The 22,148-nt window shown below is 36.4% G+C and overlaps 1 protein-coding gene across 9 annotated transcripts in view; it reads left to right on the top strand.

Moving 5' to 3' along the window:
- The window catches only part of LOC131072233 (phospholipase SGR2), a 269,214-nt gene that overhangs the window by 136,416 nt on the left and 110,650 nt on the right, over window positions 1-22,148 (top strand). For 8 of the 9 annotated variants that reach the window (XM_058008349.2, XM_058008348.2, XM_058008350.2 and 5 more), the window contains exons 7-8: window positions 5,017-5,067; window positions 5,209-5,379. The exons of the other annotated variant lie outside the window; for it this stretch is intronic. In XM_058008349.2, the coding sequence (XP_057864332.2) occupies window positions 5,017-5,067; window positions 5,209-5,379 (222 nt within the window). The remainder of the gene's footprint in view (window positions 1-5,016; window positions 5,068-5,208; window positions 5,380-22,148) is intronic. 9 annotated transcript variants of the gene reach the window in all.

Raw genomic sequence — 22,148 nt, 5'->3', positions numbered from 1 at the left:
AGGCAGAGAAAATAACGATGAAACTACATCACCACCTAGAGATGAGCAAATGCACGAAGGAGCACAAATTCAAGAAGGAAGATCTTCTGTTCCGGAGTGGTTAAAAGGAATACTAGCTCAAGAGGTGATAGTGGTTGAAGAAGAAGAACAAACATTTGATATAGTAGGTTTTCTAAGCCAAACCCGAGAAGTCACTGAAAAGAGGAAAGCTACGAAGATGTCAAAGGTGATTAGAGATGAATCGTGATCAAGACAGCTACAAATAGCCACTCCAAGAGTTTAGAAATATGAAGGAGAGATTACAACGGATGAGTATGATATGGAGACCATCGGTCCGCTCATCTCCGAGCAAGCTATTGGTGATGCAACTGATTCATTGGAAGTAGTCAATGACATGTTGAGAGCTGAAATAGAGAAGAATAGAAGATTGGAAAAGGAGATAAGTGTGTGGAGGGACTGTGTCAAACAATTTCAGCAACCATTGACACATCAAAGTCCGACAGCCACACCACCTCCCTTGCTTCCCGCAAAGTCAATTGATCATATGGAGAAAATGAGGAATTCAACACAGTTGATGGATGCATGGATAGAGGATTCATATACTAGAGTGAGCAAGTTCATGAAAGGCATCATGCAAACACTCGATACTGTTATAAAGGTCCTTGGAAGAATTCATGTCCTCATAGAGGCCTCCGAAGCATTTACTCATGCTAGAGACCTTATCATTCTAGTGCTTCAAGTAATAAGGAAGACACCAAGAGAGGTCCTATCAAGGGAGAAAGTAAGGAGAGAAGGAACTACACCTAGCCTTTTGCGATGGAGTAGCCTGCTTCGCACAAAGAAGATCATCTTCGAGGAGATTGGAAATGGATGTTGTCAAGTTACAGATGATATGCACCGAGTCCATGATAAGATAGTGGGAGTAGCACAAATTGTCTTGGGAAAGAAGATTGATCCAGGGACAGTTATAGAGGCTAAGGAGTTGGAAGAAAGAATGAGGGTCATCTTCCACGGTACTGATGGTATGACAACCAAAGAGAAAATGAATGATATGCTAGAGTTCGTAGTCTTGGCAAGCAAAACTCAAGAACTCGAACTTGAATGGGAGGATGCCATCATTAAAGCTTTCGACGAAGTCATGCACATGGAAGAGCAGCTGAAATCTCTACCTGAGATCCCGATGACTGAGATAGAGGACATGGTGATTAGATTCATCGAATATGCCAGAAAGGAATGTGAGAAAGGGAACCAGATTCTAGAAGATAGTTTATTATGATCTCATGTGGCATTTCGCGTTCCTATTGGAGCATGCCTCCTCAGTTTTCGTGCTGGCACATGCTATTTTCCTATTGGCTGATTCATGATGATGATTATCTAGATAGGGTTTTCATTTGTATCAAACCCTAATTAGGGTTTAGGTGGCAAAATCTTGGCCCTTGATCTTCATTCGATCTCGGCCCTTTATTGTATTTGGGAGTCTTATATAAACTCCACTCATTTCATTTGTAATGGTTAATAAGCAATAGTAAGCAATAGTGATAGCAATAGAGTAGAAGAGAATAGAAGAGAGAGTAATAGTGCTAGAATAGTGGCAAGAGAAAGATTTGAAGAATTGTTGTTGTTTGGCTATTGGATCAATAAAACATTGAAGTTATGGTGTTTTTGCTCAATCCTTGAAGCCTATTTCATGGTTCTTTTATCTTCTCAAGTCAATCTTTAATGTTAGTTTAAGCATTAGATTAAATGATGGAATGTTGCACTTGATATATTGTGAAGCTCGTTATCCATACCACTAGCTTTCTTGCTGATTGTAAGCGAGCCTTGTGTGGTCAACTGGAACTCCTAAAATTGTTCAAGTTCGATTATTGCTCAATCATCGATATGCATTCAACTAATGGTGTCTATGATTAGTAGTGATTTGAAAATCTCCAAATATTCTTAGAAGATTGCACTTGTTCTAGTGGAGTTGTTCACATATGGCGATTCTATAACTAGTTGAGTTTCACTTGTGTCATTTCTTCATTCATTCATTCTAGGATAGCTTAGAACTTCTCTAAACCCCTGTCTTTTGCCATTTTTTGATAATCATTCAGTAGTCTTAGGAAGGGACCTCATTGCATATCATCTGCAAATCACTTCATGAGATCTTTTCGAACCATAAATGCCCCTAGATGAAACAATAGTCACAACGACCAACAAAGCTTATCCACACGTAGTGATCCTACATTCATGAACCTTGGAGTCTTTTCGGGTGATACTTAAGCTAATCTTCAGCATCCAAGAGAGGATAAGATACTTAAGGTATTTTATTCTGTGTTCGCATGTGCCTACAAAACACATTAACAGTACCATGTTCTGAAGCTGTGTCAATGGTTCCTCATCTCAGCCAGCAACACTGAAGAGGACTGTCAAAGTTTGTAGAGTGGAAGTATCAGGGTATAGCTGAAGAACATAGCATTTCCTAGATAAATCACAATGTGTAAAAACTGCAAACCTGTGAAAATAATCTCAAAATATAATAGCTGAAGAAATAAATAACAAAATCAGGCTTTTGGTGGAAATTCAATAAATGCAGTAAGAAAAGATTGAAATTCTTTTAAGCTAATCTATCTATTCTGTCTGCACTGTTCAAAGACTAACACTGATTCATTTCCTTCTTGTTTGTATGAGATAAGGAGGATAGAGCACAATTGTTTCCAAATAAATGCATAACAAATGCAGACCTGCGAAAAGAACACAAAAATCTATCAAAGAAATAAGCAGCAAAATTATGTTTCTAATAAAAAAATTGGGCATGAGACCAGAAGCAATTCAGAATCTTATGTACTAAAATTGTGCATATCTTTCATGTTTAGAAACATCCATATATTCTTTCTGTGCAAGCTCAGAGGGTGAGACTGATATGTATTTTAATTATCTAATAGATTATTTTGATATATATTTTAATCATATAATAGATTATTTTAGAGACTGGAATTGCTGTGAGTGGTACACTACGGTAACTTACAAGTGGGTTGATTAGATGCAAGCCTTCGAAAATCTCTCATCATAAACAATTCAAAGCCAAAAATTGTAAGATAGATGATACCATTTGAAATGGTTGGTTTTTCTCCTTTGACTATCTGTTTAACCTTCAACATATTGTTCCAGTCTCTCTTTCAATCTTTATGACTAAGTGGAAATGCATGTAGAAGAAAAAAGCAACACAAAAAATATTTATGGAGGGATGGGTGAATCAGTTGTTAGATGAATTGTTTTTTTCTTAGTGCTTAAAAAGATAAAAAGCACTAGAAATTCTCAGGGAATGGCTGAAAATAGCAGGGAGTATTTGAAAACGATCCCAGAATGGCTGTTTCAACCAAAGAAACAGGACTCGGACTCGGCTCGGACTTGGCAAGGCCGACTCGGACTCGGACTCGGGACTCGGCGTCAGACTCGGCTCCAAACTCGGCTGGACTCGGGAAAGTGAAAAACTCAAGAAATTTAAAGATTTTTAAAGATTTAAAACTTGTTTCAGGCACCCTTTATTGAATACACCTTAAAGACACAATAACATCATCAAACTCAGCTCATTTGATTACATACACAAGTATACATCAATCACATAGGCATAAACGCAAATTGTAGCTGAAGGAAATAACAAACATAGATATATAAATATCGTCAAATGTATACAATATTACAAAACTCATGGAATAAAAATCCATGTCATCATATGATCATCATCAAATGTTTCATACAAATACCAAAGGTAAATACAACTACAAGCCTATGGCTAAGAGGAGCCTGCACCCTCCGGCCCTGGCCCCCTGTGAAGGCGTCTAAGGTAGGTCCTGGATGATTCGACAGCCATAGCCGCTCCCCGTGACACCATGCCATGCTCACCAACATCAGGAACATCCGTGTCACTATCTGCCTCTGAATCTCCTGTCTGTGCTCGTGCTCTCCGCTCCTCCTCTGCCATGGCTACAGTCTCAGCCTCTATATCTACCTGGTCGATCCAATTAGTGTCAGACTCGGAGCTTAAATTTTCCCTACTTCTATCGACGCAGTTTCCCCCCATATTTTTCGATGGGGGTTTGGGGGCAGCGCCCCCAAGGTGGGGTCAAGGGGCAACGCCCCTTGCGCGCTTCCTGTCGCGATACAGGGCGGGGTCAAGGGGCAGCGCCCTGCGAGGCCAAAAATACTTATTATTTAATAAAGGTGTCGGGTGTTATTTTTCTATTGGTTGACATGTTGTAACCCTAATTTTTCTCTTTCTCAGGCAAAGGTTGTAGTGAACAAAGACGATACCATTCATTTAAAAAAAACTTTTTAAAATGTATTTTTTTTGTCATTTTACTAACCCAGCCAGTAGCGGAGTTTGGGGCTCGGGACTCGCCGAGTTTGGCGAGTTTGAGCCAAACTCGCCAACTCGGCGAGTCTGAGTCCCAGAGACTCGGCGAGCATGACTTGGACTCGAACTCGCCGAGTTTAGGCGAGTCTGGGCGAGTCCCGTTTCTATGGTTTCAACACATTATTGGGTATGCTTTTGTTTCCTTGCTTTTGTGAAATACTTTTAGTGTTTCCATTTGCATTCAAAATGGAATAATATATATAGTATATAGTTTGTGTAGTGTTAGATCTGGGTTGGATAAGCTGCGTGAAATCCTGTTCTTGACCATGATAACTTGGCAACCCCATTAACTGATATGGTCTTATATGAAATTAATTCTTTCTTTGTCAAGATAATTTTCTTTTCCTATTCTCGTTAAATTTTTATTCATTTTCCAATTTGTTTGATTTCAGAATTTTGATTACTCTAGGATTCTTGTTTTTTTCATGAAAGAGATGGGTTATCTTGTTTAGTAAATGCTGTGCTTTTCTATTTTCTTTACTAGTTCAAGTTATTCTTGACATTTTCTAATTATAATTAACTCCCTTTTTGTTATATGATTAGTAGTATAAAGAGAACATGATAACATCAATGATATAATAGTTTTGACTTTCTAGATTGTTTGAATGTTCTAATTATAGGATGAATTACGGCAACAGAGAGAGGAAGAAATGGATGACTATTGTTCACAGGTTGATTATTTTATGATTCAGTTCAATTGAAACTTACTTTTTACAATGTATTTACAATTAGTTTTATTCATTTTTACCTACATATTTCTTAATTTTTTTCAATTTTGACTCTCTATGTCGAACTGGTAATATTTCTTATAGGTTCCAGTGCGACACTTGGTATTCATGGTTCATGGCATAGGCCAACGGCTAGAGAAGGCCAATCTGGTGGATGATGTGGCTACTTTCCGGCACATAGTAGCAAGCCTTGCTGAACAGCATTTGACAAGCTTTCAGCGCAACACTCAGAGAGTTCTTTTCATTCCTTGCCAGGTAGAAATTTTGTGTAAGAACTATTATATAAATCATTTCTAGCGTCAGTGTACTGATCCTAGTCTAATTGCATGATAATTTGGATGACAAGGACAAGATCTATTTGTTGGATTATGTAATATATCTTCAGAAGATCTTTTAATCCTTTGTAATAATTTTGAGATAAGATTAACTACTCTATTCAATTCAAGCACCTAGCATGCAACACATTGGAATCCATAATAACTTGCAACGATAGACCAGATAGAGAGAGAGAGAGAGACTTGATCTGATGATACAAGAAATGTAACAATGTTGATTTTATCAGAATGGATGGTAACTGCTAAAGAAGTCAATTTCCTGATCTATTGTACAATGTGAATTGCTCTCCTTAGGTTTACTTTCTCATACCAACCGTATTATGCGAACATAAGTTGAGTTGAATGTATTACACCATAGGTAGGACCTTAATTGCAAAACTTGGACTTTACAATTAATTACTCTGCTGACCATTTTTTTTTAAAACTTGGGACTCAGCAAGGGAAAAACTCAGCAATAACTTGGAAAACTTATTAAACATTAAAAAATACATAAATTTTAAAATGTATTCTTCAAAAGCATGCTTATTACTGAATTTATGGAACATATTACTGATTTCCTTCATATATAGATCAAAATTAGAGTTCATTACACTTCATAGACCAAAAAGTAAGTTCAAATTTTCAAAACATGTGAACTTCAAGTATTGATATCAATAAGAATTACAAAATCATAAATTTCTTCTACAATTAAATCTTAAAAAAGTCTGTTGCTGCTATGTGGGTGTTATGGAAGTGGATGGCATAAGTGTAGTATCCTCGACAAGAGACTTAGGCATAGGATCAAGTTGTGTATGCCCTAAATTTACCCTTGATGGCTCATTAGCCTCCTCTGTAACCTCCTCATATGTTGCCACATTTACTTGCCATTCAACTACATCCCTTCCCAAATCAGCTATCTCATCAGTAGTAAACACTGACTCCAATTTGGTGCCTTAGCAACCTAATCTAAATATTGATCAATGCCAGTGAGGTCAAGTGGATGATATGTTTCCTCCCCCTTTATCTTGTTTTCATGCAACCAAAGGTTGGATCACACAAAGATAAGGTCATTGAATGTTTTTGAGTCAAGCCATTGTGTTTCTTTGTGTGATTGACTTGAAAAGCATTAAAGTTGTACTTGCAACTGGAAGTGTTATTGGGTTTGGATAAAATTCAGATGGAAAACCTCTGAATATTAGGCATAGTGATACCAAAATGCTCCCACCACAAATTTGTAAGGACAACATTTATCACTTTGTAATGATTTTAGCAAACCTAAAAGTTAAAATCATTAGTAAATTAAATTAAACACATGCTTTTTTGCCTACTTGTAGATGGGCTCTCTTACAAATGCATAAAGTTGAAGAAAACAATGCTTCCACCCTTTTATATCTTTGTATCTCATCATGTATGAGGTCTCAAAGCTTTTCATTGGAGAGCAACCTCTCAATACACATGTTGAGGCCAAGCATAACTTTCACATCTGCTTTGAATGAGGGGGAGAAGAAAAACCTGGGGTTCAAATAGGAAGTAATATAATTTATATGCTGATAGAATTGTCTGTTCCACCTCTAATCAATAATATGCCATATGAGTTCATATTTACTTTTGTTCAATCCATACAAATGTTAAATTGCCTCTTTGGTGTTATCCATGGTCTCATATAAATACCTCATGGATTTTTTATTCCCATCCACCAATTGTAGAACTTTGACCAATGGTTTTGACACCTAAAACAAACAGAGAATGAAAAAGAAGTTCGAAAATTAAATTAAATTGGAATTTTAAAAATAACAAATTAAAGTATCAAAATATTACAAAAACTTGTAACATTATAAAATTTAAAGGAAAAAAAAAGAGATTTTGATTATTTTTTACATTGATGATCTTCTCTCTACTGGTGGAAAATGTATTATCAAAAATGTTCTTCATGAACCCTTTTCTTTAACTTTCTTGCAATACAGGGCTCTCTAACCACCTTTCACTCACATACATGCACTTAAGGTTGGGCACTGTTGTTCTTATACTCTGCAAGGTGACAAAATTGTGGCAAAGTGCGTGACTCATGCACACACAAGCTCCTTGGCATTAGTGTGCTCTCTTATGAGATTTAGGATCCATGTGTGGTTGTAGATTTATTTGGTAACATTCCTTGCATTTTTGCAACATGTCTTTCATTTAGCTTAGTGTCCCTATGTCCTCAAGGAGAATGTCAAGGTAGTGGGTAGCCAAGGGATCTAAAAGAGTGCAGGTTGTCATGCCTCTAGAAGTCTATTGGCTAGCACATATGCAAATGCATTGTCCATCAGCAACTAGTTAATACTTTTTACTTCATTGGAGGCATCAACTGACTTCAAATGGACCATCCTCCTAAAGCTGCTAAAACATTAATGAGTCTTATTCTTGCAATCTATTCACCTATTAGATAAAATGTTGCAGCTTTTGTTTTCGAAATCTTTTTTTGTTCCTCTACTAGCTGATATAATTTTAGGGTTCAATTTGTCATACTTAACATCTATGAATACCATTAATACATTTTAATTGAAATCATACTACTATTCATAGTCATTTGTTTCTTTTTAACCAATGTGACAAAAACATGCAAGGACAATTAGGAGACAAGCGTACGAGATTGAACTAGAACCAAGTAAATGATTTTTCTCGTCTTTTTTTTTTTGTTTTCTTCAATTGAAAATGTGAAAAGTCTTGAAAAATAGGGGGAAATGCTGTCAATTTTTTTTCCATTTCCTTCTTTACCTATTTCCTAGTATTTTTCGCTTGTGTTTGAACTCTTTTATTTTTTTTCAAATGATTGATTATCTTTTTTTGTTCTAATTTTTTACAAAACACTACTGATTTCTTTCGTTTTTCCATGTTTAAACAGCAATGCCTACTTCTAGTCCATATAGAAAAGACCCTAGATGGAAGTATGGGATACCGGGAAACAAGAAGAGCGAGATCACTTGCACTGAATGCATTAAATTGATGATGGGGGGAATCAATAGATTAAAGTACCACATTGCCAAAATACCTAGACAAAATGTGGACGTATACCCTAAATATACTTTGGAGATGGTTAGAGAGATGAAGGCCCTTCTTGCTAATTATGAGTTGAAAAAAAGAAGAAAGACAAAGGACTAAGGAAGCACTAGCAGCAGTGATGAATCCGAATGATCCACTTCTATGCCATCAGATCACCTTGCTGGCCCAAGTCCAAGCAACCGTCAACCATATTCTTCTTCTTTTGGTGAGAGTCCTAAGGGTTCTTTTTCTACCACTAGGGCTAGCCAAATTCCTCCAATAGGACCAAATTACTCTATTCCACACAATGTTCCAGGAGCACAACCTTCACTTGAAGGTACGAGATGGAATAAAGAAAAACATCATGAAGCAAGGATGGCAATAGCAAAATTTTGGTACAATAATAATTTACCTTTCAATGTGGCGAACAACCCATATTGGGAAGGTTTGGGGAATGCATTGATAGTTGCAGGTAAGGGGTTTAAGACCCCAACAACTATAGATTTGAGTGGGCCATTGCTAGAGGATACCGTAAGAAATACACTTGTGGTTAAAGAACCAATAATTTTTTGGCAGAGAAAAGGTTGCAACATCTTATCAAATGGATGGATAGATGGACGAATTAGGACAATCGTAAATTTTTTAGTGGCTTCAAATGTTGGATTGGTGTTCCTCAAGTTCGTAGATGCCTCACACGAAGTAAAAAATGTTGAAACTTTGTGCAACTTACTAGATGGGGTGGTCCAGGAGGTTGGTGTTGAGAATGTTGTCATGGACAATGCAACTGCCTATGTAGCTACAGGTAGACTCCTTATGGAGAGGCATCCTACAATTTCATGGACTTCTTGTGCTGCACTTTGGTTGGACTTATTGTTAGAGGACATTGGCAAGATTGGATGGGTGAAAAGTGTGGTTGAAGATGCGAAAAATGTTACCAAGTTATCTACAAGCATACTTGGGTGCTTTCTTTAATGAGGAAGCACACAAATGGCAAGGACCTTGTGCAACCAGGAGTGACATGATTTGCTAGCCACTTTCTTACATTGCAAAGCATTCTTGGTGCCATTCCTCATCTCAAGAAAATGTTTGTGTTTGATGTTTGGTTGCAGTCTCCATTTTCCAAGAAAGTTAAAGGGGAGAAGATTGTAAGTATAGTTTTCGATGACGCATTCATAAAAAATGGAGAGGAGTTGATCAAGGTAAGTAACAAATACAGATTTAAAATTTATACAAGATAATGTATTTGCTGTTTTTTTATTTTGAGGTTAATTTTCTAATAATTTAAAACTTGTTTTCATTTTTTTAGTTGATGTAACCTTTGGTTAGGGTTCTTTGCATGGTGGATGGAGAGGGCAATGCCAATGGGTTTCATTTATGAGGCCATGGATAGGGTCAAAGAGGCCATTTCACATTACTATGGTGGAAACAAAAAAAAATGAAATCATTTGGCACTTCATTGGTTGTAGATGGACAAACCAACTCCACTGGTTGATACATGCCTTGGGCCACTTTTTGAACCCAAAATTCTACTTCTCTGATACATTTAAGGCTGATGAGGAGGCCATGGCAGGTGTTATTGCATGCATTGATAAGATGGCACCTGATCATGAGTTGTGAAACAAGGTTCTTGATGAGTTGAAGGTAAGTTTTGCTACATCTTATTTATGATTTTGGCAATGTTTACTATCTAGAAACATCCATTTTACACACATAGTAACTATTTTTCTATATTTGATATAATTGTAATTTTTATCTATTCAGGGTCTACAAGGGTGTAGAGGGGAGACTCTTTTCTTCATCTCAAACAATATTAAGGAGAGATAAACAACAACCAAGTGAAAAATTTAGTTCAATACTACAAGGAAAAATTAGAAACTTGATTCTTATATTTTTTTACTTAATTCTTATATTTCTAAATGATTTTTTGAAGATTTATGGTCGGAGAATTATGGTGTTGGCATGCCTAATCTTCAAAAGATAGCCATTCATTTATTGTCCTAGTCATGTAGTGCTTTTGGGTGTGAACATAATTGGAGTTTATTTGAGAACATTCACACAAAGAAGAGAAATAGATTGACCCAACATCACCTAAATGATCTTGGCTTCGTTCGATACAACCTTCACCTTCAAAATAGAAAGGTGGAGGGAGTTTCGCATGAGTTCATAGACATGGATGATATTGATCCATATCGTGAATGGACTGTTTGTGAACTAAATGATGATGATGTCCTTACTAAAGAAAATCTTGCAGAATTGGAGAGAGGAGCAGCAGAAGAAGCAAAATTGGATGCAATGGAGGATGACGAAGACAGTTTTGATTTTGAAGAAGAAGAAACACTTCTTCCTGTAGCACCTTCTACTTCGAGGTCTCAAAAATTGGGTTACATTAGGAGAGGAAAGAGGAAGATGTAGATTTAATTTGGTTGTTTTTCAGATTTTCTCGTTTTTACATATCATTATATGTAAACATTTATAAACACATGAATCTATGATGCTGTTATACATTTGAAAATTTGAAACTATGGGTATGAATCTAATTCATGAATGATGAAATTTCAAATATTGAGTGTTTGAAGATCATATGACATGTGTAATGTTTGAATTGTGGCTCTTATGTTCTCTAAATGTTTTAATTTCTTTTTTTTTTGGTAAAACTACGGTTTTCTTCTTTGTCAAGTCCTAGCCAAGTCCTAGTTGAGTTTTTTGTCAAGCTCTAAGCTGAGTCCTACTTTGGGCTGCTGAGTCCATGCCGAGTCCGAGTATTAAAACTATGACATAAACAACTAGTATTATTTCAAGTTTTCAACTTCCAATCTATTAAGCCCAGCCTTTTCAAAATTAGGAGTTATCACATCTTTACAATTCCCTCATAAGACAAGGCACAAAATGAAGTACAATAATAACATATACTTAATACAATTAATGGATCTCATCCCATATGTGACTGGTTCAACAACAATACATTAAAAGTTCAATAATATACAAAATTGCACCTATATCTATGATCTGAAGATCCACACTTCACAACTTTTCAAAGAAAGTAGAAACAAAGAGCTACAACTATTGAGATGTCACAAGATCCAGGCACACCCTCCAATGAGCATGTCTAGGAATCTGGCTAGCCTCAATAGTGACCAACACCACCCAACCATGTGGTATCCTAAGCTCCCCCACTCTAACGTAGGAGGTCATTGACTAGGTAGTCCAACAACACTTGCACAAAACAAAGTTGTTGAGCATTCACACATACTAATCACATTTAGTACATAGAACACCAAGCAAACCCTACATAAAGGTATTACAAGCACCAATCAATGCCTACACATTTGTTCTACTTACATCAATCCGATACAAACTATCCTATGAAATAAAAAAGAGGCTACTAGATGTAGGACAATGGAGTGTCAACACATGGTTCTATGACCTTGCATGATTGCGGAATATGCTCCCATCTACAATGGGGGATTCTCAATGACATTTGCATTGATCTGAAAGGAGAAAAAAATTATTGTCTTGCACAAGCACTCAACGAATCCATAGTGGAATTCAGAATTGAACTTGTGGATTACCCCATTCAATTTTAAATGTTATATTTTTTTAATCTTCTTGTATGTCTCATCCCTTGGTTCCATTTAAATTGGGTGGGCACTGAGAGTTCACTCCACTACTTCTCTAGATCTCATTTATGAAAGCCAAAAAGATGAATTCTCAAAAATGGTCTTGGTACAAAATCAAGGCATAAACAACAATACATGTCGCAGAATGATAGAAAACATGTTTCCATTGGAGAATAATTAATCTTGCAAAATATAGTACACATACAAGGTCTAATTTTGAAAATCAAATTTTGAAATGCAAATTCCCTTTTCTTCCATTGATGAACCTAGGGTTTTCTTCAATTATCAAAACATAAAGTTTCTAAAATCAAAAGATACCTTTTAGAGCACAACAATGAGTATACATTGTTCACTTCACATAGAATTTTTGGAAAATGTCAGCATATGTTAGGTGCAAAATTACATTTTTCAGAAAATGAAAACCTAAAATTCTAAACTACAGAGCAAATTTTTTTATAGATTCTATTTCAAATCTATCCTACATGAAAATTATTTTAACAAATGCATAGATATTGAAAGGCAGAACACCTTCAATCTAGCAAGCACTCAACATTGGGTTTGTCTCTAGCAATCCTCTTCCAAGCTACAAGCCATGAGAATCTTTAGCAATCCTCTTCCATACAAGCCATGAGAAATCTTTCTCAAGCATATCTTTGAAAACAATCAGTCACAACATGGACTAGACGGAAGAATCAAGCAAGACCAAAATGAACAAGTGTTTTCACAATGCCTTTTTACTTCCTTGTTGATAAAAATCTCATAAACCGCAAATGACCTTTTTACCCTGTTTACATTCAACTAGGGATTTCAAAAATAGATATTTTGCGCATTGAATACTTTTATTTCAAATAACTAATGCATAACATTTCCAATAAATTCATTTAACCTTTAATTGATTTTAATAATGTAAATAATTTTTTTCACACTGTAATATACACCCTTGTTTTTTTCTTGTTTGTTTTTTCTGTTTGAGTGTGTTTGAGAGAAATAGAGAGAAATGCAGAAGTTGTTTTTTCACAATAAAATCATTGCAACAATGAATAATAGAAATACAGTTAAAAATATAATATTGCAGAAATTCAAATACCCACAACTAGAAATGATTTTCAGATTTATTACATACTGAAAGTACAATATTTCTTTAAACACTCAAATACCCAGATGATGAAATTACATTAGAAAGAGATATTAAACATACCCAAAAAATCTGAGTTAAAAAGTACTGATATGGCATCAATAAGCAGCAAATTGGTTGCCCTAGATTTGGACACCACACTCAGAAATTGTTTCTAAATGCCAAGCTCGTTGATTTTCTTGTGAAAGCAGACCTGGATGCCTCAAACCATCTACCAAAAATTCCTCAAAACCCTAGTCACGCCTTCCACAACTCCCACGCCCTCACTCCTGGCTGTATGGGCAACAATGAGAATGTACGGCCAACAAAGAATGAGTAAACAACAAATAAAATCAGTGATACTTCCCAGCAATGTCTTCACAACAAATCTCTATCCCTCTTGCTCTACAAACGGAGTATGAAATCTGAAAACTTCAACAATAAAGCCCAATTGTGATTCTTTAATGAAATCACCAATGCATCCTCTAGATTACGTCTTTTATTAACGTAGAGGATGTTCGTTGCAAGAGTTTCCGTCGTCACAAAGCCACTGGATGAACAAGTTCAACCAGCCAAATCTGTTTGTAAAATATCAATCCAAAGACATGCAAATGAGCTCAAAAACTGTCTTTTATAGGCTCCAGAAAGCCCATGCCCAGACATGAGGGTTACTTTTTAATTTAATTAAAAACTCCTTATGCCTCCCTAATGTTGGTGCCCACCTAAATAAAGTTTATTTAATGTTTTTCACTTGCACTTTTAATTTTAACTTGGGTGCCCATATAGTCAAATATTACATATAACTTTATAACGTAATGTTATTTAAATCAAATACATTTGACCACATTAAATCCCGGAATATCAACATCCAATGCATCCACCAACATTCCCAAATGAGAAACACTATCGACTGACCAAGTTGGTGTCCAACCCGAGACCTATTAAACATATGATATTTAAATTGTATATCACCTTTATTCATTGAGGCAGATATAATTAAAATCTATAGAAGTCTTTTCAACTCGAGCGTATTCATTATTTTGCAAACACTAATGAGTATTTTGAAGATAAATAAAATGCAATTCTAAGAAGAGCTAGTAAACCTACATATAACACACATGCACTTTTCAAATGTTATTAAAACACATAAATCTAGAATCGACATTGATTTGAATCAAGGATTCACAGGGTTACATAGTGCTCATCTTGCAACTCAAATTGAATGAGACATGGAAGTCAAACATAAACATTTATGCAAGCTGATTGTCTTCAAAATAATCACCTTTGGGGAACCTGTACCAGCACACTTAGTTACAACATTAGGCATATTTGTACAATACAAGGATAGTTAAAGCATAGCATGAGAACAACTAACATGATATAATCAATAATACAATATCAAACGTTTACATCTAACTTAAATTATCTACAACTAGCATGATCTAGATATCAACGATAGGAAATCAATAATCAATAATGTTGAACCAAATAATATGATTACAATCAAATTTAAATTAAAAATAGTGGAGCTGAAACATTGCTAGAGTTCAAACATATGAAATCACAACATATGCATTCAAAATATATAGTCTAATATCTTGATGGCAATACAAAACATTATTGGTAAATGTGGTGTAAATGTCAAAATTAGAATCAAACAAGAAGATAAGACACATACATGTGTGGGTTATTTATGACAAGGATTAGGGTTTCAAAACATTGCAGTTTGTAAGTTTGTAGAGATGATGAATGGGGTTTTTTAGATATAAGTTACAAAGATTATTTGGTAAATTTTTAAATGGTGATCAAGGTTTCAAGAATTTTTTGAGGACATGTAATGGTCAAAAACAAGGAAATGAATTAAAGACATTGAGAGGGGCTATTCATGCATTAGATTGACTATTTTATTTGTTGTTATTATTAGAGCATCTTTAATTTGAAATGATTTTCTAGAAGATCTATTAAGATTCATATTATTCGGGGGTTTCTTGTTTTAGACAATGTTTTTATGTTTGAAATATTGTCATTGATGTCAAAGTGGAATTAATGTGAAGACGATTTATTATTGATATCAAAGGAGGTTTAATCAAATTTTTTTTATCAAGTTTCAAAGATAAATATTTGAATTTTAAGGGCTGGCCAACCTCCTTGGTAAAATAAGCACTTGGGGAATTAAAATAAATATATTTATGTGCAAAAGCTTGCCAACCTCCTTGGTGAAACTAAATTAAAATTATTATATTCATATGAGGCTGACCTCTTGGGTGAAAAGGCATTATTAGGGTATAAATAAAATATGAAGTCAAGGTAAAGACATCAAACAACTAAAAAGAATATCATTAAGGTTCTAGAGCAGATTTATGTGGAAGATATGAGCAGATTTTGGAGCAGAGTTATGAAGCATATTGGAGAGAATATTTAAGCAGGTTTATGAAGACTTTGTGAAAATTCTATGGGCAGATTTTGGATGGCATTGTGGGCAGATGCATGAAGATCTGATTGGCAAACTTTTGAAGGATTTATAGCCGATTCTGAAGGTGATTTAAGATAGAATTATAGTCGACCTTTCAAGGTGATTTATATCAGATTTCATGGAAGATTTGAGCAGATTTGTTAGAGCAGTTTTTGAGGAAGACAAAGACATTGTTGTGATTGAGGTTGGTGCCAAATATTGGAGAGGTTGGTGTCTCTTGCTGAGTTGGTGCTCAGTTGCGTGGATTGGTGTCTCCAATGGGTTGGGTGCCTATAAATTCCACAAGAGGAGATTTGTGTCTCTAGTGGGTTGGTGCCTAGAAATTCCACAAGAGGGGATTGGTGCCTACTAAGTTTGTAACAAAAGTTTAAGTAAGAAAATCTCATCAATTGGTATTAGAGTTGGTTCCTGCAAGTGTAGTTTAACCACTTGAAGGTTGATCTTAGGGAGCACATATGGCAAGAAGAAAAGGAAACAAGGGAAGAGGAAATGTCAAGTAGAGCATTGATCATCAAGCATCAACAAAACCAAATGCAAGTGATGACAGAGTAGCAAGAAAAAGTGATGGATTTTGAAGAGGAAGATTATGACTAAATGGATGCAGAATTTGATTTGGAAGGAGAACTCATTTGTGCCCTATATGAGATCAAGAAGCTTAGGAAGGAGAATTCAAAGCAAAAAATACAAATTCAAGAGGATAGTGAATCTAGGCCAAAATTGCCACAAAATCTTGAAGAATTAGAGAAGATGATCATAGATCTAAAAGTTCAAATTGAAGAGGCAAAGAAAATAGAGGAAGAAGAATGAATCCAATTGAAAGTAAAAGAAGAAAATTGTGAGAGGCTAGAGTGTGAGATTGTTTCTTTGAGAAAGCAATTGGAGAAAATAAGTGCTCAATTGAACAAAGACTTGAAGAATGAGAAGAGTACAAAAATGTTAGATAATTGCCTTCCTTTTTGATGGGACTATTGAGAGCATGTGCATAGCTTTTTGGTTTTTCTCCATTTATCTCCTTTGAGGATTGTGTGGTTTATTAGCTTTGACCTTCTTCATAACCAATAACACTCTTATTGTAGGTTGGCCTTTGGGAATTGAGAATATTATCTAACATTTTTGTACTCTTCTTAAATTCCCAAAGGCCAACCCACAATAAGAGTGTTATTGGTTACGAAGAAGATCAAAGCTAAAAAACCAAACAATCCTCAACGGAGATAAATGGAGAAAAGCCAAAAGGCTATGCACATGCTCTCAATAGTCCCATAAAAAAGGAAGGCAACAAGGAGGAAAATCAGGCCCCACAAAAGATCTACATTGCTCCTAAAGCTAACAAGGATAAATTCAAGAAGTCCTTTCCTCAAAGGACATTCCTTTTATGGTTATTGGCTTTTCTACAATACTTTTGGTCATATAACAAGAGACTATAGAAGACATGCAAGAAATTTTGGTTTGAACAAGAATAGAAGTTTGTTGACGTGGCTAAAATTGTATCGCTACAACTCTATCCGGCCAACACAGAATAGAATGCTAAGAATCCTATCCTCTCTTGAAATAAGGAATTCCCTAATGCTGTTTTAAATTGATCAATGGGGATGACCTCAATGTTTCGACTATCAGATCATGACTGCAGGATAGCTCAACGATTTGATGTGTTTTGTTGAGAGCACAAGGGGCCATACGTTTGCAACAAATGGGTCTGCATCTGACGATGCTGCGGGAAAAATAAATGCAAAAGGATAGGGTTAAGAGACCTAAGATTAACAAGACTGGTGTGCGAGTAGACGGATTCAACATAACCAATCCCTGCTTGGCCAGAATAACTCACAACCTCACAAGAACGGTGCAATCTTCAAGGGTACTTAGAAGATTTTCAGACTGCAGGTGCATGGCTAAGCACCCAATTCTAGTGCAGCTCAGACGGACACCTGCAATTGAACTAAACACGATTTTAAAGGCTTAGACTAACCATACAAAGGGATACACAATTAGCATATCCCCAATGGTATGAACCCAAATCCATCAAATACCTGCACACCAAAAAGGATCTATCTAAACGTGCTAAAGGAAACCATACAAACAAAAGAAAACCAAGATAACAAACACCAAATCAATGTCCATATATTGATTTCAGTTGTCATTACAACAATTTCTGCAGCAGATCTACTCTATTCCTAACTAATAAAATGTAACTTTCTACAAAAACTCTAACCTGCTCTAATTGTCTAACTCTAATAATCTAACTAGAATCTAACCCTTTACAAGAGAAAGGCTCTTGCCTTTTATAGATTTTACAATTTGAATCAATGGGCAGGATTGACTGCATCCAACAGTCCTGATCTGCCTTCTAGAAGCCTGGCTGCTTTAACCCATGCCCATTCAATCCTTAGTTATCTCCCCAACCACATTCTCAACTACCTACAACTGTTTGGCTTTAATCTGGTCAATTAAGTAGCTAGACATAACTGATTTGTGCCCCCTCATTTTGAATCCATTAGGTAGGACCCATAGGCAGTTGTTTACATTAAACAAGTTCAGTTTTTAAACTGATTTTCTGGAATTTCTTCCAGCTGTGTGTTTATGTGAATGCACATTTATAGCATTCTGTGTTCTTTGTCTTCGATCTGGCTGGTGGACTTCGACTTTGTGGTCCGTGATGGCATGCTTCTCCATGCTTCGTCTTGTGCTCTATGGTGCGTTCTGCATTCTCGCTTCCTGGCATTGATTGTGATCATGTCTTCTCGACGTCGTCCTGCAAACAATGAATTCCACTTTGGATTAACCATTTTGAAAACTTAAATAAATTAATTTAACAAATATTGAATTTAACTTTTGAATGTTCCTTGTAAAATTAGGGTTTTAAGCTCTGAATGGCAACTTCAATTTTCCTTTGGCAAGATGCGATTTTGTCGGGTAGGTGAATGATTTGTTTTAAATTGCAACCCCCCTTTTTGAATTTCGGCCTATTTGGCTAAAATGCGAGATTTTATTTTAACATGGCATGATATTTCCCTATTCGCAACTTCGGCCAAGTTAAGAGTTTTGTGCGAATTTTGGTTTTAATGTCCTCCTTTGAAATGAGGAAATTTGGCCTAAGGCTTGAAATGTGCGATTTGGAGCTTTCCCTATTTTCGGCCTTTATGGTCATTTTGCGAGATTTTATCCTTTTCGTTTTTTGGCTCACAAAGGCGAATTGCGCGATTTGCTTCATTTAGACCACTTTCGGCTCATTGGCACGATTTGAAAGTTTGCCATTTGAATTTGCATATCGGCTAATTGAGCCGAATTGTAAAATGTCATTTAGAACTTTCTTTCTTATTCGGCCTACAAAAATGTTTCTGTGCGATTTGTTTTGAAGTTTAATGAGATTTTCGGGCTAATGAGTGTCATTTGCGCGATTTTGAAGCTACTTATCATTTTCGGCTTATGAGTGTCATTTGTGCGATTCTTCCTTATGGAGTTTTTGGCTTTAAGAGTCGATTTGGCAAGAATATGTCTTTTCGGCCTATTGGATTATTTTGCACGATTTTGAACTTGGCCCTAGTTTCCGCCTACTAGGCGACTTTGCAAACTTGGTCTCATTTTTGGCCAAATGGAGGTTTCGCACGAATTCAGACTCTTACCCATTTTCGGCCTAAATGAAGGTTTGGAGCGATTTGGACCTTATTAGCCAATTTCGGCTTATTGGCTTACTTTGTGAGACTTGGCCTTTTGTAAATTTTTGCCTAGAAGTCGATTTTGAGAGTCTTTGAGTGGTTTTTCGGTCATAGAGGCCTTATCGCACGACCTGGTCTTTTAGCCGGTTTTGTGGGCTTTCGAACTTTGCGTTTTGGTATCTTGAGCCGAATTTGGGGAGACTTATCGACACTTTTAGAGGGTCTGAGAGGCACAATTTAGACTTCTTCTCAGAACTTGTAGGATGACGGGGGTTACTTCGGATTTGATTTGGTTATTTGGACCTTGTTGATGTGTTTTTTATGCACATAACATTTCAGTATAAAATACCAAGGTAATTTACCCTCTCTTGAACAAAATCACCGCAGATGCTAAAAATGAGATCAACTAAAATGATTCCAAGGTTTCTAAATGTAAGGTTTTGATGAGTGGGTAACTCAATGGTCAATGCGAATTGCTGTGTTCTCTTGGGGACTTAGGCAAATGTTTGGATTATCATGAATGATGCGGAATAGGTGTGCTAACAACTTAAGATTTATCAATATGGCTCTGGATTTTACTTCTTACTAAAAAAATGGGCAAAAGGAATAGGGTTCAGGAAATCTATTCTAAGCCTAGGAATGTAGGAAATGATGAATGGATCTAGTGGAATCAAAAATAGGCAAGGTCTCACAAACAGGTATTGACACAAGCTTAGTGCAATCGTCTAAGGTATACTTAAAGATTTTTAGGTTATCACCATCAAACGTTGACACCATCCAAGTTGATGCTTGTCAAGGGACACGTAATAGTTGAAGTTAAGCTTATTCAAATTTCCAGTTGACCACACAAGGCGCACTTACCAGCGGCAAGAGGCTAGTGGTATGGATTAAGGATTGCACACAAATGAATTCAACAAATCTTCCACTCAATCTAACATACATGAAAATAAATTCTAAACTAAAATTCTAATCTAACTTGGAGGAATTGAGAACCATGAATGCAAATACAACACTCGAAGAGCAAAATCACCAATAATTGAACAATAATTATGATTCAAATAGCTGTAGCATATACCAACAATTCTATAAAAACTCCCTCACAAATGAGAGACAAGGAGGCATATATAGAGTCTCTTACAAAATGGATGGCCCAGATTGATACAAGATCAACGACTGAGATCATGCCAACAAAACCCTAGAATTGCCTTAATTAGGGTTTACATAAAAAATGGTGCCACCTACTTATGGCCCAATGAAAAGATACCTAGTCATCAAATAGGGAATCTTCTAGAAGATTCCTCCCTGCATCTCTCTCTCTCCTAGCATACTCCAAGAATCTAGCCAATACTGAATCTAACTCCTCCATGGAAATGCTAGGCAAGGTATCCTGTTGTAAATCAATCACGTCCAATGACTCCGAGCAAGCATCCAAAGTGTTCTCCCATTCTAGCATGAGCTTCTGCGAACTATGAACATGAATCAACAAAGAGACCATGTCGTCTATCTGACTCTTCTTCAAAGAGTCCAACTGGCAAAAATACATAAATTTCATCTTGTCTCTTAATTTGGCTAAGTGTAAACCACCAGCATCACTAACATCAACACCCAATAATTCCTCAATCGAGGCAAGGATCTTCATCTGAATGTCCTGAATCAATCCTTCCATCTCCATACGACTCAACTGGGCATTCTCATAAGTTGATTTCTTCACGGCTAATGAACAATACCAACCATGGAAATCGTATCTGTCTCCACTGTGCACAATGTTCTAGCTGACCAAGGTGGAATTAGGAATCTTCTTCAAAGCCCGGAGGCATGGAATAGTCTTGTCTTGAATAGGCCGAAATTCTTCCCAAACTCCCTCCAAATACTGGATTCTGAATGCGAGCCCTGTTGTCCTATCATATGCATGGACAAACTGAGTAAGGAAATCATCTGCTTGCTTTCTTGTATTCTCACTCCACTTTTCCACCTCCGAGAGTGTACCTCTCGCTGCCTCATAGTGTGAATGCATTCCATGGTCAACTGCAATAGGGCAAATAAGGGTGGGATTTTCACGCCTTATCCTTGCAATATACTCTCTAAGTCTGATATTCTCTTCTCTGTACTTTTCTTTCTCCGCAATTTCTTTGTCTAACCTTGCATCGATTGCCTTGAGGTTTTCACCAACCTCTTGAAATTCTTGCTTTCTAGATGTAGGACCAAGGGCAACTGAAGTGATTTAGAAATCCATAGGAGTAGCAATGTCCGCTGTCATGCCTGCAATAGGAACAACAATTTGCGCAATCCGCATTCCTGTCTCTTTTGTAGCTATGTGCGACAAAATCTCCGCTCTCTTGGGTTCTTTCTCCTCTGCACTCCTAGCTAGGTAGTCATCAATGTCGTCAATAGGCTGTACCTCTATCATTTTCTTACTTTTCTCCATACTTCTCATCAGCCATTCAGGAATAGCGACCATCTCCATACCATCATCGAGACATATTTCTTGATCAAGTCCTCTCAATGCCGAGATAACATCATCATCATCGTCAGGATTATTCTTGGTCCAATCATATACCTCATTTCCCAAACTAACTTCCAAAAGGACAGTAGGGGATCCCGGCTGATCATCATTCTCATTTGGAGGTGCAGATGTCGCTGTGGCATGTAACTCCTGAGTATTCCCTAGTAGTATCACTGTGTTGGAACACTGCTGAGTCTCCTTGTTCTGCTCTGTTACTTCAATCACTTTGATTGATGAGACACTGAGAGGTGGTGAAGGAATGATAGTCTTTTGTTTCTTCTTCACCTCCTCAAACTTCTTTCCTCTGGCCTTGATTTCTCCTGGCGTGTTCT

The sequence above is a fragment of the Cryptomeria japonica genome, chromosome 6, assembly GCF_030272615.1.
Source record: "Cryptomeria japonica chromosome 6, Sugi_1.0, whole genome shotgun sequence".
In the NCBI taxonomy this organism is placed as follows: domain Eukaryota; kingdom Viridiplantae; phylum Streptophyta; class Pinopsida; order Cupressales; family Cupressaceae; genus Cryptomeria; species Cryptomeria japonica.
This window is presented reverse-complemented; position numbering and strand designations above follow the sequence as displayed.